The 21013-nt window shown below is 36.4% G+C and overlaps 1 protein-coding gene across 3 annotated transcripts in view; it reads left to right on the top strand.

Annotated features, from left to right (window-relative positions):
• The window catches only part of XRCC4 (X-ray repair cross complementing 4), a 330523-nt gene extending 313760 nt beyond the window's left edge, over nt 1–16763 (top strand). For 2 of the 3 annotated variants that reach the window (XM_058440741.1, XM_058440742.1), the window contains exon 10: nt 16138–16754. In XM_058440741.1, the coding sequence (XP_058296724.1) occupies nt 16138–16249 (112 nt within the window). In that variant the 3' untranslated portion in view covers nt 16250–16754. Of the gene's footprint in view, nt 1–16137 lie in introns of all 3 variants that reach the window. The other variant, XM_032156912.2, reaches the window with a different exon arrangement.
• Nucleotides 16764–21013: the final 4250 nt, after the last annotated feature.

Below are 21013 nucleotides of genomic sequence, written 5' to 3'. Positions count from 1 at the left end.
AAAAAAAAAAAAAAAAAAAAAAAAAAAAAAAAAAAAAAAAGTTGGAAAAAAAAAAAAAGAAACTTGCTGTAGCTTTTTTCACACTCAACTCTAAGAGAAAAAACGCAAATTCCCTTGACAAGAAGATTTTTGGTAAATTTATTCAACAGAACCTCAGTTCTTTATTATAAGGAACTATTCTTAATTCTGAATGAAACAATTCTAAATCATTGTCCCTGTTCTCAAGTTACTTATAATATAAGTAACAAAGATGTCCACAATTAAAGTCTATGGTTGACTCTCCTTCCATTGAGAGGCAGTTTCAATTTGTGTGGGCTTTTTTGACTCATTTATAAATAGTAGAATACAGGAGAAGTGATGCTGCGTGATTTCTGGAGGCTACATCAGAAAAGGCAACTTTGTGCTTAGAGCCCCAAGTTGTTATATGTCAGACTACCTGAGACTTCCCTGTAGCAAGGAAGCCACACCAGTGTACACTCTCCAGTGGGCAGCTCTAGTCTTTGAGGCCTTCCAACCCATCCACCAGATATGAATGAAAGAGCTTTTGGATGGCTCTCAGCCTTGTTTCGACCCCAGCTTTCTAGTATTCTCAGCTAAGACACTGACACCTTGGAGCAGAGACAAGCCATCCACGCTGTGTCCTGGACAAATTGCAGACTCACAGAAAATATAAGTATAACAAAATGGTCTTTATTTTATGCCACTAAGTTTGGGGTGGTTTATTACACAACTGTGATTACTGGAACAAAGACTTACTTGATTTAGTGTATACTATGGGTGAATAGGAGATAATGACCTTCTTTCCTGGAGGAGTCATGGGAAGCTTCACAGAAACAATGACATATGAACTTGGCAAGATAATGACCTTCTCTCCCGGAAGAGTTGTGGAAAGCTTCACAGAAATAATGACATATGAACTTGGCTTTGAATGATGAGATTACTAAGAAGTCTACTAAGTAAAGAAGGTAGAAGAGTCCTAAAACTGAGGAAGCTGTGTGGAATAGCCTGGAGGCTAAGAAAGAAGAGTGTGTTTGGTGAATGACAAGAAGTTTGGTGTGGAAAGAGCACTAGGTAGTTAGATCCAGAATGGTGGTCAAGAAGCTAGAAGTTGTACAATAATTTTTTTGTTATGCCAAGGAAATTTCACCTGTAGCCTTGTAGGAATAGGAAGTAATAATCAATTTGCCTTGTAGAAAGATAACTAATTATAAGGTAGGCTAAAAGGGAAAGAAGTGAAAGGCAAGGAGAACAGGTAATAGCTACATACATAGTTCAGATGACAGATGATTGAGGCTGAGATATGTAGCTTTCTTGTAATAGCAAAATAAGATCAGTTGGATAACAATGGTTGTTTGAATTGGTAAATTAATTATGTATTGAATTCATGTGGTCAAGACATAATAATCAAAGGCTGCAGTCCACCCTGCATTTTGGCAAATTAAATCAATGCCTTTATAAAACATTAATTTTATTAAATGTATTAATATTGCTGAATGACATCTAAAAGCTTCCTCCACTATGAAGTTTGGAGAATTATTATTTTTAAACTCATTTTTATATTTCCATTAAGCCATTGATTATAGCAGGACATTTAAAGAAATGAGACCACATTGTATCAGTTAATGCACCAATGGAACCATGTATTATACACACTCTGTTCCTCAAAATGAACATCAGTTCAGAGTAAAATCCTGAAAAAATTAGTGATTTGTGTAATCATAAAGATTTTACAGTGAGAAAATGTATATAGTGTGTTTAGTTAATATAGTTAAGTGAACATAACACACAGCTGCGGTTAACGGCTTTCTGTATGGATATGACTGACTTTTAAATAGCATTTGAAATTACTTCGCATATTTTTAGTGTGATAAATAAAAGTTCAGTAGTGACGTATAACTTTCTATTGAAATCATAATACCATACCTATGAGAGACTTTTCCAGGGCAAAAAAATGGCTGGATAGGTCTTTCTCCAGTAATTCTGAACGTAGACTGTGTCCCCACGGCTTGTATTGCCTCATCTACACAGCAAATTGCTGCCAATTGTGGAATACAGTGATCTGTGTTAAATGCCTTCTGCCTCTCTGTACATTTTGGTTTTACTTTACAGTTTGGTTATATTTAAAACATCAATTTAAAAGTTTAATATTTTTTATTCAAAATCAAAAGCGACAGAATTTTACAGATTATTTCCATCTGACTACTTCTAGTGCTGACCCCTTTTTAGTATCTTTAAGAAAGAACACCTTCCAGAATTTGAATAGTCTTGCTTTATAGACCCACTTTTCATTCACACATAAGTCTTCTTTAAAAATTCAAGCTGCAAAAGTAACACAAGAAGAGAAAACCAAACACCACATGTTCTCACTCATAAGTGGGAGTTGAACAACGGGAACACATGGACACAGGGAGGGGAATATCACACACCAGGGCATGTCAGGAGATGGGGGGGTTGGGGGAGGTATAGCATTAGGAGAAACACCTAATGTAAATGACTAGTTGATGGGTACAGCAAACCACCATGGCACCTGTATACCTATGTAACAAACCCGCACATTCTGCACATGTAACCCAGAACTTAAAGTATAATAAAGAAAAAAAAATTCAAGCTGTAGAATCATCCTTAGTCAACCATTTCATGTAAAGCCTAGAGAAATATTCAGCAGAGCATTAAACCAAATTTGAAGCCCTTCTAAGCTCATGGCCCTGTGTGATTGACAGCCAGGTCACATTCCCATGATGGTTCTTTAACAACCAGCCTGCTCTTTAGAACCATTGTAGTGAAACACAGCATTGTTTTGTTATCCCCTAGACAAGGGCTACTGTAAGTTTGTATTTAAGGGAATTCAGAAGTTCAGCATTACTTCTGCCTTGGATTGATTGTTTGTTCACTTTAAATCCCATGTCTCTAGCTCAGTCTCTGACCCACAATAGACACTCGATAAATAGTGGGTGGGTAAGTGATAGATGATAGTGGTCGCCAGCCTGTCTCAATGATTATAGTTCAGTTATCTCTAGATAAGACCCAATGTCTGTTTCTTTGAGCTATAGATAATATTACACTGACTTTGCAGATCCCTCTTCCAACCAGCTTGGGGGATTTCTTTTAACTCTGGGCCTTGCATGCCTTGCTCTTGCTCAACTTCTTTCTCTATTCAGTTTTCCTGAAATCTGTGTAATTCAGCAGATTGGAATAATAATTGAGCCCTAATAACAAAGTTAAGACTAGAGTGGTAGGCAGAATAGTACACCACCCACCCTCTTCCCCCAGAGATGTCTACGTCTTAATTCCTGGAACCCAGAATATGTTAGACCACGTAGCAATGGGAAGTTAAGGCTGCAGATGGAAATAGGGTTGAAAATCAACAGATCTTAAAAGCAGTGAAATTATCCTGGATTGTCCAGTTAGGTCCAATATAATCACAAAGGTCCTTAAGTAGAAAAGAGAGGCAGAAGAAGAAAGTCGGAGGAAGGGTTAAGACTAAGCAAGCAACATCAGAATGATGTGTAGTGAGAAGGAGTCTGCCTGCCATTGCTGGCTTTGAAGCTTTGAAGACAGGAAGGGAGTGGCCTCTACAAGCTAAAAAAAAAAAAAAAAAAAAAAAAACCAGAAACAGCTTCTCCACTAGTGCCTCCAGAGAAGTACACAGCTCTGCCAATTTCTTGACTTTTGATCAGTGAGATCTGTCAGACTTCTGACCTCCAGAACTGTAAGATGATAAATTGGCATTGTTCTAAGGCATTATGTTATGGTAATTTTTTGCATCAGCCATAGGAAACAAAAACAGCTCATCCCACGCTATGGTGAAACTATCCCCCCTTGGTCCCAGTTTAGAAATCACTAACCTCCATGGCTGGTATTATTGTCTACCCATGTGTCTGCCACTTCTCTTGATAGTTAAAAGTAGAGTTCTGTCTTCTTTTTTGTGTATTTCTGTTTTCCTTAACTGGACCACCAAGTTTATGGTTTCAGACTAATGGATGTTGTTTTCTCAGCGAAGAAGGTAATACAGCCTATTCCAGAAGACACTAGTTTCTTGGGATGTTAATGGTGAAGAGATTGTGAGAAAAGAGGTTTCTGCCACCAGATTCATTTGGAAAACCTAGGTTAAACAAGGTTCTTTTTTCGTAAAGCACTTACAAAAATATAATGTATGTATAAGGTTTAAAAAAAAAAATCCCAACAGTTTAAGAGAATATTCAGCAAAAGTATCCCTCTCAGCTGAAATTCCTCTCGGCAGTTACCATTTACCTGTGTATCCTCCCATAGCTATTGTAGACACTTGAGCACATACATACACATACACATATATATACATGCACATATGGTATAATGTATATACACACATATTCTGGTTTTCTGTACACACTGTTCTACACTTTGCTTTTGTTTTTCCTAATTAACAGGTTTCCCAATTAACAGAAATTTTAGTTTATAATATGTATATGAGACTAAGAGAACTTAGTGGATGAAAATAAAGATTTTCTGAACATTTTGGACCACAGGTTTTTTTAGAGAATATCTTACAGAACTACCTTTTGAGACATACTGCACACAGCCAAGCTGCCTTCCTCAGAAGAAAAAAACATCCTCTGGGGTAGAAATAAGAGTTAGTGATGACCCCCCAACTCCCATTAGAATGGCCTAGTGTAAAGGGTATGGATTTTGGATTTTAACCTAGGCTAAAATCCTGGCTCCATTACCGACTTGACTGCCTGCCACCCATGCTTATTGGCTGTGTGGTTTCGGGTACATTGCTTAACTTTATTGAGCCTTCTTATTAATACACTCTCATGTATTCAATTATTTGTTATTTGGTTAATACATGCAGTCAGTGGAACTTTTATGTGCTAAATATTGTTCCAAGTCAAATAAAGCAGAGTCCCCGCCCAACTGGAGAGGCTTCTAGGCTAGTGAGGGTAGTTTCATTTGTAGCACAGCAAGCGGCAGTAAGCTCACAGATCACCTGGCCTGTCTTAAAGGAATAACTTTCCACCAACGTGACAGTTTTCCACTTTCATAGGCATAGATCAACAGTAGCAAATGTCACCTATGTGACTTCAAAACTTGGAATTTATGCAGGATATTTCAGGTATTGGTTTTTTAAGTATCTGTGTACTTTGGTATTGATTAATGAATTACCATAACAATTTTATTTATCTGAATAAAGTACAGCTAGAGTAACAAAATCTTTAGTCATTATGAAATTATAACATTTCTGTGTAAGTGGCCAGCATTCTTGTAGATTCTGGATATGTTTACCTTAGTGGTTGACTTTAAAATTTGAATTCTCCAGAACAGATAATCTTATTTTTAAATCTATAATATATGTGTATTTTACAGGAAAATTTTAGAATTCTCATCCTTTCCCAATGTCTATAAAGCATGTCAATTCATTTTAACATTAAGTGTATTCACTCTTTATTATTCTGCTCATTTTATTTCCATTTTCTTCCTGCTCTTGATGAATTTAAACAGCAAAGTCATATTCATTAGAAAAAGATATCTTTAGGAATTTAACTGAAAATAACAAATGCAATTTCTTTTATTTGCCATTTTGTCTGCCAGAAAGTTTCAGCTTCTCTTTTTATTTTCTAGGCCAACGAAATGACGTGTAGACCTAGTGAATTCCAGGCAATATTCAGCACTGGTTTTACTGAATCTGGATGACTTCAGTCTGTTAATTTATTTAGGAGATGGTTTTGGTTTTTATAAGGTCAACTAGAAATTTGTAGGCTACTTTTCCCACTTATTCTAAGATCAAATTTTTTTTAATACTAACATTTAAAATTTGAAAATACAGTGGTAACTTTGGTGATGTCAAATCTTTAAGCACATTATTTAAAACTTTTCCATTTAAGAAGTGTTTCCATAATTGAGTTTATTTCATAATGAGAATTCTGTTAAGGTCAATCTGATAGCTGCTTAGTTACTTAATATCAGCAAGTACCTGATATTTTGATTTGGCTGTTTTTTAAGGTCATTTCGATTAAAGTTTGATTTGATATGTCCTAAAAACAAACCGTAAAATATTTGACTTTTTTTTTGACCAAATGATGTGTGCCCCAGCCAGTGCTTAGGATGGATTCTCAATTTGTACAGTGCCCTTACCTTACCCTTCATCTTCATCCCTCAGCCCATATCTGAGCTTTACCCTAGTCCTCATCGGTGATGAGGAGGATGGATGCCAGGGAAGTTTGCGATAAAACAAAGATGTATATACTTTTATTATTTTAACATGAGTAAAACAGCTGCCTCAGAATGCCCTGCCATGGTAGATAGGCAGGAATTGACCATTTGCTGGATTTTTGCTGTGAGTGCTGCAGTCCAAGAATTTGAGACTTCATTCTCCCCAAAAGAAAACATTGCCTGTTCTTGTTTGTAATAAATCATGAACATAGCAGTATTCTTCCAGGCTATTCTTCTCAACTCCAGATAATTTATAGTGGGTGAGACTCATTAGCCTAAAGTGTATTTACAGGTTTGTCAGTCAGAGTTGTATAGAGAGCCAGTGTTTGGGTGGCAAGTGGAAACAGCACAAGCTGTGGGCACACAAAGTAAACTTGGCCCTTGGCTTCTGTACAACACTCCTCCCTGGTTTTACTCATTTTTAGAGTCGTTCCTTTTTTGACTCATTTCTTTCTCTAGCTGTTTGTCCCTACAATTTTAATATTCTCTACTATTTCTTACTAAACTGTTTCTCTCTGATGGTCTCTTCTCTGGGTGCTCATTTCAACTCACCCAGTTGTCTTATAGCAATGACTGCTGTCTTGGTGCATCTAGTCCAAACATCTCTCCTGAGTCCTATACCTCTGTATTTGTTAACCTACTCAACATGTATCTGCATTTGGATATCCTTCAGGCACTCAGACTCACCCGTTATGTCTGAAACTGAAGTCTTTATGCCTAATACTAAACCTTCTCCTCTTCCATGTCACCATCTTCATGATAGCCAAAGCTACAAAATCTAGAATTCTGAGAATATTGTCATGGAAGAGAAATAATAAGATCTAGAACCATTCTCTCATGAAATAGCAGATCAGATCCAAAAGCATTAAAGTATTATGTATGTACATACACAGATACACTGATACAAATCACACACACACACACACACACACACACACACACTTGTTCAAAGAGTAATATTGCATAGTTTTGCATGGTTTTGAAGTTTAAATAAATATAATCATTTATTTAAATGTGTGTATTTTTTTTAAGTGATGGGGTCTCACTCTGTCACCCAGGCTGGAGTGCAATGGCATGATCATAGTTCACTGCATCCTCAAACTCCTAGGCTCAAGGGATCCTCCTGCTTCAGCCTCTTGAGTAGCTAGCACTACAGATGTGTACCACCACACGCAGCTAATTTATTTTTCACTTTTTTTTTTTGTAGAGACAGAGTCTCACTGTCTTGCCCAGTAGTATGGTCTCATACTTCTCATACTACTAGGCTCAAACGATCCTCCCACCTCAGCCTCCCAAAGTGTTAGGATACAAGTGCGAGCCTTGCTCTTTTGCTCAGCATTATGCTTAAGATTGCTTAAGATTCATGTATGTGTATAACTGTATAATCTAGTCCATTATATGAACATTTAATAATTAATTCCCCTGTTTTCCTGTGGAGAGACATTTGGGTAGTTCTTTTCACTGTTGTAAACAATGCATCTATGATTGTGTACCTATCTCCTGATACACATATGCAAATGTTTCTCAAGGGAATGTACCTATGAGTGGAATTCCTAGGTTATAAGTACATATACCTTGACAGTTATTACCAAATTGTTTTATAAAATGGTTTCAAACATTTACACTCCTACCAGCAAGAATTTCTAGTTATTCCACATCCTCCAAAATCTTTGATATTATTGTACATTTTAATTTTTGCTAATCTGGTGTAAAATATTTCACACTGGCTTTAATTTGCATTTCCTTGGTCACTAATGAAGTTGAGCTTATTATCATATGCTTATTTACCTCCAGTGTTCCCCCTTCTTGGAAGTTCCTATAGTCTTTGGCATATGTTTTGGTTTTTAAAACATTGTTAATAGGAGTTCTTTGGATATTCTTTGTTACTGGCATATGTTGCAGTATCTCCTCACAGTTTGTGACTCGTCATTTCATTCTCTTTAAGGTATCTGTTGATAAACAGAAGTACTTACTTCAAATGTAATTCAGTGTATCAATCTTTATCTTAATGGTTTTCAGTTTCTGCCTTGAACAAACTTTCTTATTTCAAGGTAATAAAGACATTTCCCTTTATGTTTTTCTAAAAGCTTTAAAGTTTTGCCTTTCTCACTTAAGTGTTTAATTCACCTGCAATCATGCTTGTTTGACTTCTGACACACAAAAAAATTGAATTGTATGTGTGTTTTATAGGTAGAGATATAGTTAGGCCTCAAAAAATTAGTTATTTAAAATAACAATTGAGTTTAAATTTAAAATCATTGTTTTTGTCAAAAGTCAAACAAGCATGATTCTTCAAGTGTTATGGCACCATCAGTCACTATTCATTTTCCCAGATCTCTCTGTTTGCTCAGGTTGACACATTAACGTATTTCAGAAATATTACTCTCAGAATATGTTATAAAACATAAGTCACTCTAAACAATACTAATGCTTCTTGTTTGAATAGGAAGGGATTGCTATTCTGGCCATAGCGATACCATTTTAAACTTCGCTGAGAAAATGTCTTTACAAAATGAGATAAATATCATTTTAAGGATGTTATTAATTTAACTCCTATAAAGTTAAAAGAGAAGTCAATCATTTATTCTAACATTTTTAGAGAAATTTTCCCTGGATTAGACTTTACTTTTAATAAATCTAGCTTTTGATCTATAGTGTTCATAGTTAATTAGATGATGTAGTGCAATTTTTATTCAAGTTGTAGTTTGTGTATGTGTGTGTCTGTGTCTGTGTGTTTTAACACAGTATGAAATTAAACTAATAGAACATAGGAATCTCTGCAACTATATTATTGAGAATATACACCACGTTTTAGTGAGAGTATCGTCTGGAGAAGTTTCATTATATTCTCTTTATTTGAAAAAAGACTTAGGCTTTAGCCTGTAACTTTAGTTTCTTATTCTGTCATTAATCTTTCCTCTTTAATTCACATTAATCATTTATTCCACAAATATTTCTTGAGAGCCTGTATTTTGCAAAGTAGTCTATGCTGAACTATTCAAACATAACAAATTCAGATTCAGGAGCTGGAGGAGCTCTAAGATCATTTATAATAACCTCAACCTTCCACAAATGAAGAAACTGAGGTCCAGCAGTGACCTGACCAAAATTTCTATTGAGATTCAGAGTATCTAGATTCAGAATATCCCCTATTGAACCACGTTGCCCACAGAAAACTATCCGAACATATACCTGAATGTTAAATATTGATATAATATTTATAGAGCTGCCTAAAGGAATAAGTCACTCTTTGTGAACAAATTATGTCATTGAGTTGTTACCTTCAAGCTATTTATAACATTTTTAAGATAAAAAGACACATTTGAAAACATTAGGTAAAGTAAATGTTTAACTGAAAGCTGAGAGCAGGAGTAACACTTATATTTGTTCTATTTTCCTAACACAGTGAGCTGTTCATAGTGTATAATCAACAAGTACAGTATTGATTAAATAAACAAAACTATATATTGAAATATACAGATATTAGGTACTGTAAATGACCAGAGGAAATAAAAATTATGAATATGAAATGAAATAGGAATATGAAAAAAAGTAAGTCCTTGTAGATGGTTTAGAATTTAAACAGAGCCATAACTAATGGCTACAATTTCATTAGGAACACCCAAGTTTCTAATTATTTGTTTCTCTCACTTTCTATTAAAACTTTAGATACAGGTTCTCTGAGTTGTTTACTTCAAATTATACCTCTAAGCATAATTTCTTGGAAAAAGCATGTTCATGAAAAAAATATGATAAATACTCTAAGATATATGTATAAGGATACTAATTGTTGTCTAGTTTATAAGGGCATTTAAAAATTGAACCAACCCAAACCTGTATCAGTGAACTAATAGTACATCAAAATTAAAATTAATGATGAATGTAGATCTAAATTTTTCAGCAAGAAAATACATCTCTAATAGGTTATAGAGTAAAAATATCAAGCTGCAAAACTATAAATGTGTAGAATGATCACATTTTTTTTTAAAAAAAAGGCTGTGAATATACAAGTAATGCAAAATAGGATAGTAGACATTTGTATTCGTCTTTTCTCACACTGCTATAAAGACATATCTGAGACTGGGTAATTTATAAAGAAAAGAGGTTTAATTGGCTCATGGTTCTGTATGCTGTACAGGCTTATGCTGCTGGGGAGGCCTCAGGAAAGTTACAATCATGGTGGAAGGCAAATGGGAAGCAGACACATCTTCACATGACTGGCAGGAGAGAGAGAGCAAAAGGGGAAGTGCTACACACTTTTAAACAATGAGATCTCATGAGAACTCACACACTATCATGAGAACAGCAAGGGGGATGTCTGCCCCCATGATCCAGTCACTTCCCACCAGGCCACTTCTCCAACATTGGGGATTACACTTCAACATGAGATTTGGGGCAGACACAAAGCCAAACCATATCATGCCATCCATGGCCCCTCCCACATCCCCTTCTCACATTTCAAAACATGATCATGCCTTGCCAACAGTCCCCCAAAATCTTAACTCATTCCAGTGTTAACTCAAAAGTTCAAGTCCAAGGTCTCATGTGAGACAAGGCAAGTCTCTTCGACCTACGAGCCTAGAAAATCAAAACCAAGCTAGTTTCTTCCAAGATACAATGGGGGCACAAGCATTGGGTAAGTTCTCCTATTCCAAGTGGGAGAAATTGGCCAAAACAAAGGGGCTACAGGCCCCATGCATGTCCAAAAACCAGCATGGCAGTCATTAAACCTAAAAGCTCCCAGATAATCTCCTTTGACTGCATGTCTCACATCCAGGGCACAGTGATGCAAGGGGTAGACTCCCAAGTCCTTGGGAAACTCTGTGCCTGTGGCTCTCCAGGGTACAGCCCCCATGGCTGCTTTCATAGGCTGGTGTTGAGTGCCTGCAGCTTTTCCAGATGCATGGCACAAGCTGATGATGGATCTGCCAATCTGTGGTCTGAAGGATGGTGGCTGTCTTCTCACAGTTCCATTATGCAGTGTCCCTTTGAGGACTCCAACCACACATTTTCTTTCCATCCACACTGCCCTAGTAGAGGTTCTCCATGAGGACTCTACCCGTGCAGCAGACTTCTGCCTGGACATGCATGCATTTCCATACATCCACTGAAACCTAGGTGGAGGTTCTCAAGCCTCAGCTCTTGCACTCTGCACATCTGCAGTCTTAACACCACATGGAAGACACCAAGGCTTGGGGCTTGCACCCTCTGAAGCAATGGCCCAAGCTGCATGTTGGCCCCTTTTAGCCACAGCTGGAGCGGGAGCAGCCACAATGCAGGGTGCCATGTCCCAAGACTGCACAGAATAGCAGGGCCCTTGGGCTGGCCCACAAAACCACTCTACCCTCCTAGGCCTCCTGACCTGTGATGGGAGGGGCTGCCATGAAGATCTCTGAAATGCCTTGGAGGCACTGTCTTAGTTATTAACATTTGCCTCCTGTTTACTTGTGCAAATTTCTGCAGCCTTGAATTCCTCCCCAGAAAATGGGTTTTTCTTTTCTACCATATGGCTGGGCTGCAAAATTTTCAAACTTTTATGTTCTGCTTTCCTTTTAAATATAAGTTCCAATCTCAGGTCGTTTCTTTGTTCATGCAGATGAGAGTAGGCTTTTAGAAGCAGTCAGGCCACACCTTGAATTCTTTGCTGCTTAGAAATTTCTTCCACCAGATACCCTAAATCATCTCTATCAAGTTCAAAGTACAACAAATCCCTAGAGCAGGGGCACAATGCCACCAATCTCTGCTAAAGCATAGCAAGAGTGACCTCTACTCCAGTTCCCAATAACTTCCTTATCTCCATCTGAGACCACCTCAGCCTGGACTTTATTGTCCATATCACCATCAGCATTTTGGTCACGACAATTTAACAAGTCTCTAGGAAGTTCCAAACTTTCCCTAATCTTCCTGTCTTTTTCTGACCCTTCCAAACTGTTCCAACCTCTGCTTATTACCCAGTTCCAAAGTTGCTTCTATATTTTCAGATACCTTTATAGCAATGCCCCACTTCTCTGGTTACACATATACTATCACAAGAGTAGCAAGGGAGAAGTCCACCCCCATGATCCAATCACCTCCCAACAGGCCCCTCCTCCGACATGGAGGATTACAGTTCAAAAAGAGATTCAGGTGGGGACACAGAGCCAAACCATATCAACATTTTTGTGTTCTTTTTTATGCTTTTCAGAATTTACAAAAAGTCTAACAATAAACATTTATTACCTATAAAAATAATAAAACTTTTTTAAGAGTTGTGGAGAGAGTTCTAAATTTACTCTATTGACTTGCCATGAATATGAAAGCTCAATGATCTCCATTCAGGACAACTTTTGCTGAGTACCTGTTATGACTACGCACTATGAACAGGAGTCAAAATCTATTTCTTAAGCCCCTCATGACTTCAGAAGGAAATGTAAATTGTAAATGGAGCCCCAGGAATCTATTTATCCTTCAGTCTGGTCACTTCAGAGTGGTCCTTTGGTCATATGCGGATTTTTTTTAAAACAAAATTGATAGATCTCTGTGTTCTGGTTCACAGTATCTAAACAATGGACACAATCACAGAGATCTTTCCATATCTGTCTTTTTAAATATGATTTCAGCTTTTATTTTAGATACAGGGGGTACATGGGCAGGTTTGTTACAGGGGTGTATTGCATGATGCTGAGGTTTAGGATAGGGATCTCGTCACCCAGGTATTGGGCATAGTACCTAATAGGTAGTTTTTCAACCCATGACCCCTCCTTCCCTTCCCCATATAGTAATCCCCAGTTTCTATTGTTTCCATCTTTATGTCCATGTATACCCAAATGTTTAGCTCTCACTTATAAGTGAGAACACAGGTATTTGGTTTTCTGTTCCTGCATTAATTTGCTCTGGATTATGGCCTCCAGCTGCATCCATGTTGCTGCAAAGGACATTATTTCATTCTTTTTGGTGGCTGTGTAGTATTCCATAGTGTATATGTACTATATTTTCTTTACCCAGTCTACCAATTATGGCCACCTAGGTTGATTCCATGTCTTTGCTGTTGTGAATAGTGCTGCAATGAACATGCCAGTGCATGTGACTTTTTGGTAGAATACTTTGGGCTTTTTGGGAGGTATATGCCCAGTAACGGGATTGCTGGATTGGGTGATAGTTATGCTTTAAGTTCTTTGACAAATCTCCAAACTACTTTCCACTGTGGCTGAAGTAATTTACATTCCCACCAACAATGTATAAGTGTCCCCTTTTCTCTGCAGCCTCTCCAGCATATATTATTATTTGACTTTTTAATAACAGGCATTCTGATTGCTGTTAGATGGTATCTCATTGTGGTTTTGATTTGCATTTCTCTGATGACTAGTGATGTGCAGCATTTTTTTTCATATGTTTGTTGGTTGCTTGTGTGTCTTCTCTTGAGAAGTGTCCATGTCCTTTGCCCATTTATTAATGGGGTGATTTGCTTTTTGCTTGTTAAGTCCCATATAGATTCTGGATATTAGACTTTTGACAGATGCATATTTTGAGAATCTTTTCTCCTATTCTGTAAGCTGACTCTTTACTTTATTGATAGTTTCTTTTGCTGTGTAGAAACTCTTCAGTTTAATTAGGTCCCTCTTGTCAATTTTTGTTTTTGTTGCAGTTGCTTTTGGGGACTTAGCCAAAAATTCTTTGCCAAGGCCAGTGTTGAGAAGGGTATTTCCTAGGTTTTCTTCTAAGTTTTTTAAAGTTTGAAATCTTACATTTAAATTTTTAAGCCATCCTGAGTTAATGTTTGTATATGTTGAAAGGTAGGGCGATATGGTTTGGATTTGTTTCCCCACCCAAATCTAATGTCTAATTGTAATCCTCAATCTTGAAGAAGGGGCCTGGTGGGAGGTTATTAGATCCTGGAGACAGATTTCCCCCTTGCCATTCTTGTGATAGTGAGTGAATTCTCATGAGATCTGGTTGTTTAAAAATGTATGGCATCTTACCCCCCGCTTCCTCCTTCTCCAGCCATGTAAGATGGGCCTGCTTCCCTTTCACCTTCTACCATGAGGCTTCTCAGCCATGTTTCCTGTACAGCCTATGGAACTGTGAGCCAATTAAACCTCTTTTCTTTATAAATTACCCAGTCTCAGGTAGTTCTTTATAGCAATACAAGAATGGACAAATACATAGGGGCACAGTTTCAATCTTCTGCAAATGGCTAGCCAGTTTTCCAGGCACCATTTATTGTATTCACCTTGCTTGTTTTTCCATTTCTTACTTTTAATTGAGATAGTTCAGTTATCTCTTTTGTCTAGGAGGAGTACAAGCAACTCTAAGACATTTTGGCCAGAGAAAAATGTTTAATGTGTTTTGAGTTGACAATGAAAACGTATATATGTAATAATTATACTTTTATCCCATACTGTATCATTTTCTCCTCCTTTGGAATATATTTTTAGATATTTAATTACATGTTACAATAATTATGCTTGTATTTATTGTTAATTTTAACATCGCAAATCCCAGAGGGTAGTACTTGTCATCTTGAATGCGTTAATGCCTAGCACCTGGGCACTCCTGTGATGATAATATTGTCTGAAATTGGCTTGCTCAGAATAAGACAGAACATGTCCCAGGTCTAATGGCAGCCAACTGTAGTTAATTGTCTCTAATCAAGATGCCAAGGAGAACTCATTTCTAATAAACTGTGCAACTAGGTAAGCGTGCAGGCTTTTAAAAATATTCATCACCTAAACACGCTTGATATTTGGGGGTTTTCATTGGTTATTTTTCTCTGCTGTGAACAGAAACTCCTATGTAGTTTATGCAGTATTAGCAGGTAATAATAATAGTTTCCAAATATTTTGTGGGAATTTACAAGCATTTTCATTTACATCAACTCATTTCATCTTTAGCCCACCTCTAGACAAATACTGATATCTCAGTTTTGCAGTGGAGAGAATGGAAGCCCACTTAGTTTAAATGACTTGCCTAAAGTTACATAGCTAATATGAAATAGACCTGGGTTCAAACTTGTGTTTCCTGACTTCAAGTCCCATGCTTTCTCAGCTATACCAAGGTGCTGTGACTCCACCCTGGCCTTCGAACTTGAAAATAGAGGGTTATTACCAAGTACTACTGGGTTAGCTCAACCTAATCATAATCGCCCCGGAAGCCACCTCTAATTGATAGAATTAAGCATACTTTATTAAGGTTCCATAGAGAACCACTGACAAGATTTCTACAAGGATATTAACACACACTCCAAAGCTTTACTTCTGATTGAGCTCTGTTATTCTCCAGCACAGTCTTCCTAAGACCAATTAATAGTGATCATGGCAGTCAGCCTGATTCAAAGAAAATATCTACATAAATATAGCAGTCAATCCATTAAAGTAGTGACTACAATACTGAACCTGAATAAAATTTAGTTTACTAAATGAGGATATGCAGATTCAATAAATGATTATGGACCAACATCTCATCAGCAACTGCTATAAATGTGAAAAATCATTATTTTTCATATATACACATAATCATCAGACCCACTAAAGGTAATTCATGCGACCAAAACTTTCTGCTGCTAAGAGATTAAAATGCATGTTAAACAGTAGAATTTAAGAAAGCCACAGTAAATGTAAATTGTGATGAAATCATTAAAGGAGTAACTTGAAAAACCTTCTATATCCTAGCATAAAAGTGATTATAGCACAGAGGATAGAATATTTTATTTCTTGACCTTGATTATGAGTATTGTTATAGGTTCTTGAATTTTCCTTAGGTCAGAATAGAGACAGATTAATTCTAAAGCAGTTAGAGAAATTAGTCTCTTCATCTCTTTCCTTATAGTTAACAGCATAGAGAAATAAATCTCTAAACCAATTTTGAAACAGGATTTAACTATCATTACACTTATGTGTCTCTTCATTTTCTTTTACTCTATAACAGAAGTTTTTAAAAATAAAACTATGTTGATTTTCTTTTCAACTCTAGGCCTGATTCTTCACTACCTGAGACATCGAAAAAGGAGCACATCTCAGCTGAAAACATGTCTTTAGAAACTCTGAGGAACAGCAGCCCAGAAGACCTCTTTGATGAGATTTAATAGTCTCAAAAAATACTTTGATGTTCACTAGACTATGTTTTCTATTCATTTCTTTAAAATGAAAAAGCAGAATTTCAAGTCGGCAGCTGCTATTACTGTACCTTACAATTTAATTACATACACACTGAATTGAAACCATTGTGCAAAATGGATTACACATGTATACGAAGATACGATTTGATGATGACACTGGCACATTATTCTAAACTATTCATTCAGCATGCCTATAATTACATAAAATTTCAGACTTTCTGTTGCAAAGGACACATTTATCATATTCATTCACACATTATATGTGATAGCTGTCTAACATCCTGTCTAGGGAGATTTTGAAAATAGGACAAAGAAAACATCATTTTAAAATGTCTTCAGCTTTTTTTGAATAGACGTATTCAAACATATTCTGAACATTGATGTTTGAGCATTTTAATTTGTGTGATGATGTATAAAATATAATTTTCGTTTGTACATAAACAGTGTGAAAATCTGATAATAAAATTTTTGATATACTGAAAGTTTTGTGTTCTTAATAAAATGTGTTATTTAGGTTAACTTTTATTACAGTAAGTAACAGATTTTTAGAAACTGCTCTTAATGTAAATGTAACCCCCTTTGTGGCAAAAGAAAAGCATATTTTTCAGGGATTATTGATAAAAGATTTATTTTACACATACAGGGGCCCTTCTTGAAGATAAGGACCTTGTCTTAGCTATTTATCTCCAGTAACATCTGGCACTATTATCTTTGTAGTCACTGTTTCTGCTTCTTAACCTTTCATTCTGTCATCACTTCTTACCTGTTTAATATCCATTCCTTCCATGTTACTCAAAGTTAACAACATCAAAGTTAACCATGCCCACCATGCTGCTAAATCCAGTGATTGACCCATTCTTAGTCCTCATGTTGCTAAGCCTCTCAGCACATTTGATATAGTTGATCGTTTCTCCTCAGTAAACATTTTCTTCACCTGACTTTTGCAATAGCATATGCTCTTTGTATTCCTCTTTCTTTCCAGTCACTAATTGTTTAGACCTTTTGGCTGATTCCTTCTCCTTTGCCCAACAGTTAAATGTTTGAGTGCGCTGGGTTTAATTTTCAGCCGTCTTCTCTTCATTACCTACATTGTCACCCTAGGTTATTTTAGGTAGTTTGTGGTTTTAAATGCCATCTATATGCTGCTATCTCCAAAATTACATAGTTTTCTTTGTAGTCAAATTTTATATATATATACATATACATGGATATACATGTGTGTATGTATAATTTATCATTAACTTGTCACAAAAGCAGTTTCTTAAGATTTCTTAAAAATCATTTGTATTAAATCTTGATACATATTGGCATCTTTTTTTAAATACAGACGAGTACAGTTATCTACTTATACCTTTCTTTAGATGTTTTAGCATATCCAAAGCAGAAATTTGATTATCCTGACCATCATTTCTTCTCCAGTCTTACCCATCTGGGAAATTTCACTACCACATACGCAGTTGCTTCAAGCTAAAAACCCAGGAATCCTCTTTGGTGTCTCTGCTTTCTTCTCCTTGCACATCCTGTTATTTTTACTTCCAAAATACAAATTGACTCTCCCTTCTTGTCTCTCTACTGCAGCTACACTGCTTCCTCACTGGTCTCCCTGCTTAATTTTCTATTCTCCTACAATGAAGCCAAACTGAATTTTAAAATCTTAAATAAGATTATTTTCCTACCTGGATTAAAACCTACCAATAATAAACCATTGCCCTTTGAAAAAAGTCTGCACCTGTACCATGGCCTACAAAGTTTGATATGATGGCAGCCCTGCTTACCTCCCCAACCTGATTTCCCACCCCTCTCTCTTTACTCCCCTTGCCCCTCAATTAGGCCAGAGCTCAGAACCATTGTATTGCTAATCTCTCTGCCTAGAATGCTCAGCTTCATGTGGTTGGTTTCTTTATCTTTCAGATTTAGAACAAAATGTCATCTCCTCAGGGGTACATTCCCTGAAATACCCAGTCACTGTCTGTCCCATTAAAATGTTTTTTTCATTATGCATATCACTCTCTGGAATTACTCTTTCATGTCTCCTCTTCCAGTGGAACATAAGCCCCATCACAGCAGAAACGTGGCCATCTGCTTTACCTCTCTATCCCCAGTACTAAGAACAAGGTTCATAGAAGCTTAATTAGTGTTTGTTGAATGAATGCATGCATGTTTATCACATAGTAGGCACTCAAAACTTTCTTTACTTACTAAACCATTTTGAAAGGATTGAAAGATTGAAATTTAGCTGGATGACTTGATACAAAGAAATAATTATTCAGAAAGCTCAAGTACTCTTTGTGAATAATGGTAAATAATAGGTATATATATGCATGCACATAGGTGTTTTGTTCTGTTTTGTTTGAGACAGAGCCTCACTCCATTACCCAGGCTGGAGTACAGTGCTGTGATCACAGCTCACTGCAGCCTCTGCCTCCCTGGTTCAAGAGATTCTTGTGCCTCAGACACCCAGGTAGTTTTTACAGGCACCATGCCACCACACCCGGCTAATTTTTTGTATTTTTAGTAGAGATGGGGTTTGACCATGTTAGCCAGACTGGTTTCAACCTCCTAACTTCAAGAGATCCACCCACCTCGGCCTCCCAAAGTGCTAGGATTACAGGCATGAGCCTCTGTACCCTGCCAGTTTTGACAGTAGAGAGAGAATAAGAAAAAAATTACACACATACACTATGAATCAGGAAAAGGATTTGACTAAGTCAATGGGATAGCAAAATATTTTAAATAGAAATTTTCCTGCATTTTAATTTCTTTGATGGCTTACATGCAAAAGGAAAAAAACTTTTAAATATATGAAATTTAAATATATAATTATAAACTATCAAATTCTACTCAGTCACATTGGAACTTCACTATAATACTGAACTTAGCACTATCCTAGATTTACCCTGTATCTTTCCAAAGTGATTTTGTATGTGAAATACCAAAATCTCAAAATAATATTATCTCACCTGAATAGACCACAAATGACTAACCAAAATTAGTATACAACTGTATATGTGTCTATCTATCTATATCTATATAGATATAGATATAGTGAAAGAGAAGAAATTTTCTCATCTTTTGGCTATTAACTCCCTGGTTATAAGAGAGATGTAGGGAAGGTATTTCCTAAGTAATAATAACAAGTCTATAAAGGTCATAATATTTAGAAAATGTTTGTTTATATTTTTCTAAGGCAGCTGATCTTTTCAATCACTGCTGTGTGTCAGATTGATTCAGTTGGTTAGAACAGAACACAATAAGCCTATAATCTTGGGTTCCTCTATATCTCATATGGAGAAATTGAAGACATGGTTTTTTATATTTCTTACCTTATATAGACAGAGATCTATAGATCTGGTATGAATATGTCCAGATCCTATTATCCCATACCACGTTTTCTCCTCACATTTTTTTCATTGTCTATACTCTAAACAGATTCTCTAAGATAAGGAGATTACATTTCTGAAGGTTTTTTTTTAGCTTAAAATGTGTAATTTTTGGCCCTGGCATCAGATGGTATGGCTCCAGCCTCATTACAGAAGTTAAAGAAAAAAAAAAAATCCCCTCTAAAGAGATGTCTTTATTATATGGTTTTAAAAGGTCAAGAAACTACTTTAGAAAAGTTTTTCTGAATGGCCTATAACTCAGATTTGTAAAATACAGGACCCTGTGTTTTTGAGCCAAGCAGCTCTTTACTGGGCAAGTTTGATTCAACAAATGTTTATTAAGGATCAGTTATGCACAAAATACAGAACTGGGCCATGTGAAAAATTAAAGGATAAATAGATCCTTTCAACAAATATTTGTAAGTATTTTTGCCAGTCTCTGTTCTGGACACTAGATGTGGCAGTGAATAGCACAGACAAGTGTCCTGTTTTTGTTGAGGTTATATTCTAGAAATGAAAAGAATGGAGTATATGGGAGGGGGTTGCATTGAGTTTTGAAACTATATGTAATGAACTATAATATGAAGGAGTGGTAGTACAGATGGTATAAAAAGAACACAAAATTTAAAGGTATGGATAAGAATCCATAAAAGATTCAATTAAGAGATTATGAGAAATCGGGAGGGTTGGAGAGTGAGCTGAGGGTGCAACTATCTGCCTCGGATCACGTGAGAATACAGAAGGTACTGGGGCTGGGTTTGGGTGGGTACATGGCATTAATGCCTAAATTTGTCATTGTGAATCATTGGAATGAAGGAAACAAGTTACAAGGTATCCCAGAAGCAACGATGGCCAAGGGTGGTTTAGTAGTGTGAACAGTGAGCGAAGTTATGTCAAGAAGGCATGACAAGAATTGAGCTCTGCAGTTCTAACTGGCACTTCCTTGGGAAGGTATGAGCTGCCAAAAAATCGAAGGTCATAGGGCCCTTCCTGGGTGCCTGGGAATTGGAAAGGAAAGCCAAACAAGAGGTCTCTTGATAGAGTTGCCCGGAGAGGCAGGCAACCCTTACCTTTTCATGTCTCTGTCATCCTTGCACTCAGTATTATTTATAGAATCAATTTTTAATAAAAATGAAACTAAATAGCTGACATCTAAATTCACAAAGGCCTCACGAATTTACCTATAAGATAAGATATCCCAAAAATAGGTAGTTACATTTTGTATTCATTTCAATGGTTTTGTGAGGGAAAATGATATAATAACAAAAGAACTATTCATGCATCCATTTGTAGCTATTGTCTGAATTTCACATTTTCACTACTGATCTGACAGCTTCTAAGAAACGCTTTT

Source organism: Hylobates moloch, unplaced genomic scaffold (assembly GCF_009828535.3).
Source record: "Hylobates moloch isolate HMO894 unplaced genomic scaffold, HMol_V3 SCAFFOLD_6, whole genome shotgun sequence".
Lineage (NCBI taxonomy): Eukaryota > Metazoa > Chordata > Mammalia > Primates > Hylobatidae > Hylobates > Hylobates moloch.
This window is presented reverse-complemented; position numbering and strand designations above follow the sequence as displayed.